At 41.0% G+C, this 5504-nt stretch overlaps 1 protein-coding gene across 1 annotated transcript in view; it reads left to right on the top strand.

Annotated features, from left to right (window-relative positions):
- LOC139365069 (uncharacterized) overlaps positions 1 to 5222 on the top strand; it is a 9157-nt gene extending 3935 nt beyond the window's left edge. Inside the window, exons 4-14 of the mRNA XM_071102432.1 lie at positions 103 to 240; positions 373 to 445; positions 575 to 628; positions 800 to 856; positions 1025 to 1091; positions 1384 to 1473; positions 3912 to 4004; positions 4132 to 4260; positions 4443 to 4514; positions 4720 to 4848; positions 5003 to 5222. Coding sequence (XP_070958533.1) covers positions 103 to 240; positions 373 to 445; positions 575 to 628; positions 800 to 856; positions 1025 to 1091; positions 1384 to 1473; positions 3912 to 4004; positions 4132 to 4260; positions 4443 to 4514; positions 4720 to 4848; positions 5003 to 5192 — 1092 coding nt within the window. The 3' untranslated portion in view covers positions 5193 to 5222. The remainder of the gene's footprint in view (positions 1 to 102; positions 241 to 372; positions 446 to 574; positions 629 to 799; positions 857 to 1024; positions 1092 to 1383; positions 1474 to 3911; positions 4005 to 4131; positions 4261 to 4442; positions 4515 to 4719; positions 4849 to 5002) is intronic.
- Positions 5223 to 5504: the final 282 nt, after the last annotated feature.

Consider the following 5504-nt stretch of genomic DNA (forward strand, 5'->3'; position numbering starts at 1 on the left):
GAAGGGGTCTGAATACCTTCCGAATGCACTGTACATTCCGTATTGATCATTTGACTTGTCTTTTTCCAACTTGAAATAGTTTTTTGTCTGTCTTTCCCACAGACTGCCATTGCCAACAGTGGAGGGGACAAGCCAATGGAATTTGATAAGAATGAGGTGGTAACGATGAACAACAGTTCAATCACCCTCTATAAATGCCAAAATCTGACAATGAACATCATTTACATTGATTCTACACAGGTGAGCTCTGTAATTTCACATTATTTAGAGGTTGATTATAACAACTTACACATTAGTTTTTTATTTATGGGTTTAATCCTGTATTATTAGGATGCAACTGATGAAACAACATCCCTCCCCATTCCCTCTTAGCAGAAGACTGGAACTGAGCCTAATGGTGAAGCTCCCTCCGTTAAGGAGCGATGTTCCCATTACATTGTCACAGGTAGATAGTTGACATTCCTCTTTTCCATCAATTTCAAGTATCTTTCAAGGGCACATAGAGAAAAGCACTAAATCATATTCATTCATTTTGAATACTGTACACCTTGTAACCTCTTTCTGGCCTTTGTAGAGATGAGGAATGAGGTTGTGACAACTGCACTTTTGAATTCAACCATCATCCCAGGTGAGTACCAATGTCAATCCCTTGAGAATTTGTTTTTGATGTTTTTATTTTCTGGAAGCCTGGAAATTAAATTAAGGGAAAGACGACGTAACACATTATTCTGTGTTGGTCAGTATTTTGATTGATTATGTCATGGAAATGACTTTATTCTTTCTAATACCACCATTATAGATGGAGACCATCCTGATAGAAACCGTGGTGACACTAGTTTGATCTGGAAAATCATTGGTGAGTGTTTACGCAACTATCACCACAGCTTCCTCTGTATGAGCAAATGACAAGTAAATCTGACCTCAAAATGATGTTACCAAGATCAACTACAGTTAGAAGGCTGTTTTAAAACCTTTTCATTTGTGTGAATATGTCAATATCTGATGACTACATTTTGTTTTTCAGTTGGTGTTGCTCTCGTGCGGTTCATTGCTGGTTCGCTCTTAGTGTTTTTTTGTGTGTACAAACCGTGGTGAGTATCCTATATAACTGTTTTTATAACAGCTTTATAACTCTTTTTGTCTTTAAGACAATTAGAATTGTTGCAGAGGGTTTATGTTAGTTATGAGACTAGTTCTCTCTGTCTTACTACTAGGGTTTAAAGTCAGACCAATGGGGTCCTAGCAGGTCACAAACAGGATGAGAACAGTCTGGAACTTGCAGGCCACTTACAAACTACAGTCTTGTCGGCCATTTTGTCAAGTTACTGTTGTTTATCAAACATTATCCTTAATTTCTTATTAATGTAATAATCTCATTTTTAGCAACCAAGGCCACAGAGACGTGGAAGCGGGTCAGGGCATTCCAGAACCAAACTCCATTCCTCTGATGCAGAATGAGCGACGTGATGCCAGGTTAACCTTTCCACATCACTTTACTGATCTGTAATCAACCACTGAATGATAGTCTCTCTTGTCTTCAGCTGTTGCTATGGGTTATATTAGTTTCTGGCTCTATAGAACAGGGCTCTCCAACCCTGTTTCTGGAGAACTACTGTCCTGTAGGTTTTCACTCCAACCCTTATCTACTGTAGCACACCTGATTCTAATAATTAGCTCAGGGATGGGCAACTGGAGGCCCGCGGACCCCCGTTTTACTGTTGACAGCTAGAATAGTAGAATACACAAGGTACAATTTCAAAATTTGGTTGTTCATCAGCAATTTTTCTCTTGTCATGTCAGTCACTGACAGTCACTCAATTAGCCCATGTCAGCTAACAATTTTTTAGATTGGTAAATGTATTTAACCAGCTACCTAAACCTGTAGAAATCATCGTCAAATTGATGACTGGGGGAGACCCATTGACTTTGTTAACCACTCTCACTTAGAAATCATATTGACATGCAAACATTTCTCTCCACCCTATGGCAAAATGTGTAGAATTGCAGTAAATTAGCTGTAAAACTGCTGTTTTTTGACTCCACGAATGGCAAAATGAATAGAATAGCCTGAAATGACTGCTTAAGGCCGGCACTGACTGCACATGTGGGTATGAATGTGGGTACACAGACCCACTAGCCACTGCAACCCCTCATAATGAGTTCAGGTTTTTGTGGCCCCCATCAAAGTTGCCCATCCCTGGAAGCTGCATCAGGTTAGTTACAACTGGGGTTGGAGAGAGAACCTCCAGGAGGGTAGCTCTCCAGGAACAAAGTTGGAAAGCCCTGCTATAGAAGGCGAAGGAAGCATTACTCAATAGATCTGCATGGCATTTCAAATACCAGTAATGTCTATTGGCAAGCAACAACATTCAGCAAAGACCCTGCCTTTAGAGCCCTGCCCAGGCAAGACATAACATATTCAAGCCAGAAGGACAACTGGTGTATTTTTGACTGTGGTTTAATGTATCAAAGAATATTTATAGAGCTGTTATCTTCCGAATAAACTCTTAAAGACCTAGTAATATTTTACATCAATAGCAGTCAGTATTAATCATCATCTTAATTCAGTCTCATCTGAAAGTTGTAAATTCTTGGTTATCTGCACGAACCCTGGCTAACACGTTGAATCAGCAATACAAAATTGGGTTTAATTTTTTATTTACTAAATACCTAACTAATCACACATAATTACACATACACATAATTAAATCATAACTTGATTACAAATTACGTCATAAAGGAAAACGTCCCTAGCGGGCAGAACAGATATGACAGCTTGTTTCACAAAAGATAACGGGGCTGGGTTTGAGTGAAAGAGCGGGAAGACTGAGGAACAAAGGAAGAAGCTGTGCTATCGTAAATACAGTATCTTATGCATTCTAAATTACCGCCCATTTGGAAAAGGAAAATGCAATAAATATTTACACTGAGCTGTTCTTCGGGAGGTTGGTGGTAGATGGAAGGCCGTGTTGCCAAACCGAGTCCTTTGAAGAATGTCTCTGGTGGTCAATTGGATACGTTGTAGTAACGTCGTTATGTGATAGACGGGATACTCTGTCTGTTCCTTCCTAACCCTCGTTTGCATCTGCTGTTGCTAACTTAACGGCTAGGAGGTATCACTTCTGTAGTGAATAAGAGTTCAAAGTTCATACCATTCGCAACCAAAGCTCACGCTGATGTTGGCTTCATTCTGTAGTTATTATCTGAACCATTCTGACATCGGACCGTCGTCCTCACGTCCTCGGAACAGGAGGTTATATTGTCGTCAAGGGCTTATATAGGAAAGGGATAGGAGGGCGTGTTTGAAAATGTTTATAGCCCATGTCCCTTCACAGGGGCGGGCCACTGATTGAGCAGAGCCCTAATCTTATGAAAACCCAAATCTCACATTTTAGAAGCTAAAATCACATTTCATCCCTTCACCAATAATTTTATATTCAAACATTTAAATTGAACAACAATTCCATGGGAATCCGATAACTCTGATGTGTAGACTTTCCACTTTAGAGTTTGTCATTTTATCATTGATGAGAATGTCTCAGATGACAACCGAAGTGACATCATATTAATTAAGTGCCACTGCATATGTTCAATTGGTCGGATTACCAGAATATAGTTCATTTCCCCCCACATTCTGATGTTCCCAGAATCTCTATGTTAACCAAGGGTTAAGAGAGAGGAAAAAGAGGGGAAGAGGTATTTATGACTGTCATAAACCTACCCCCCAGGGCAAAGTCATGACAATGTTTTATCACAGACATCAGAAAGCCTGATGACGGTGAGACTGTTGAAGCTGTGGTTGTTCTCAGGTTAGTTAGAATACCTCTACTACATCTCTATAGTCTACTCTGTCCTGGATCAGTTTGCCTTGCTTTTCCTTTTAGTCATGCTCATCATAATCTCACTTTTAGTGACCAAGGAGGTGAGCCAGGAGAGGAGAGCAGGCAGCCCATGGACAATGAAGAGACAGGCGCTGACAACCCTCTGCTGAATGGAGATGCCAGGTAAACTGTACCACATGACTAATCACCTGCCAGTCCTCTGTAATGTAGGCTGTGGATATGGAGAACATTTGTATCCTTCCCAATCAAGATACTTAAATCCTTATCAATGTAATAATCTTCCCTTTAGTGGCCAAGGAGAGGAAGGTGTTCTAGGAATGGAGGATGGAAAGCCGTTAGACAAGGACAGAGCAGACACTGAAACCTGTCAGAAGACACATGCTGATTCCCCTCCACTGAATGTACCCAAGGTTGTCAGGTAAATTCTCCACATGAGGACTCCTTTGGTAGATCTTCATTATCTGTTGAATGACAATCTCATTTCTCCCTTCAGAATTGATCTCATGGATCATGTTAGTCTCTGCCTCTATGGAGGACAGTGTTGTTTCTTGTCGATCAAGAGTTTTAATCCTGATGATATCCCTGTTATTGCTCCCACAGGGTTAACAGCCAGACTGATGACACACAGCTTCTTGGTCAACCTCAGAGCAATGGACATGTGCCATATAGAAGGTGAGAATGTGTATTTATCTGTGTGTAGAGTTGCATGGGATGGTAGAGGAGGTTAAATAACTGGTTGAGGTCAGGGTGCTGGTGAGACTTCACCCCTCCTCTGCAGGTGAGTCACTCCTCTTTCATTTAGGCCATGAACACGTAGAACATGTGTACCCCTCTCCAACAGATCCTTAATTCTTATCCATGTAATAATCACCCTTAGAAGCCCAGGAGAGGAAGGTGTGCTAGAAGGGCAGGACAGGAAGTCAGCAGACAGTGGGGGAACAGACCCTGGATCCTGTCAGAAGACACATGCTGAACCCCCTCTAGTGAATGGACACCATGATGTCAGGTAAGCTTGATTACATATTGATACATCCACAACTCATTGGGTAATAATGCCAGTCACCCCATTTTCCCATGGTTCATGTTAGCCTCTGTCTCTATAGGGAACAGTATTATGGTGGATCATGAATGTGAATGTTGATGTCTTATTACTCCAACAGGGTTAACGATGAGACTAAGGAACCGACTCCTGGTGCACAGAGTCCAGGACCTCCTCAGATGAATGGAGGACCTCCCATGTCTAACAGAGCTGCAGAGGAGACCACTGCTCTATTGGACAAACAGGCCTTGGACAAGGACCAAGTCACCAAACCTCCTGAGTTAATAGTAAGTACTGTTAATGTCCTCTGACAACTGGTGAACTGTTTGTCTTGGTATCTAAAATGATGGGGCTCGTTTTCTTTTTGCTCCAACATATTTGTAACTCTTGTGTTTTTCCCCAAGGACAAAGGACCTAATGACATGGAGTCAAGAGGAACTTGACTGTAACAAACGGTGGACGTTTGTATAACAAAAGAAAACCTAACACCATATGATAAGACACAGTAATACTGTATATAATATACATATTATAAGATACACATTTGTGACTTGCTTCATCATAATCAGTCATGTCAACCCCAAGGCACATTCTGAAAAGTGTCTTTTACTGATTTTCTATAA

This window comes from Oncorhynchus clarkii, chromosome 13 (assembly GCF_045791955.1).
Source record: "Oncorhynchus clarkii lewisi isolate Uvic-CL-2024 chromosome 13, UVic_Ocla_1.0, whole genome shotgun sequence".
Taxonomy (NCBI): domain Eukaryota; kingdom Metazoa; phylum Chordata; class Actinopteri; order Salmoniformes; family Salmonidae; genus Oncorhynchus; species Oncorhynchus clarkii.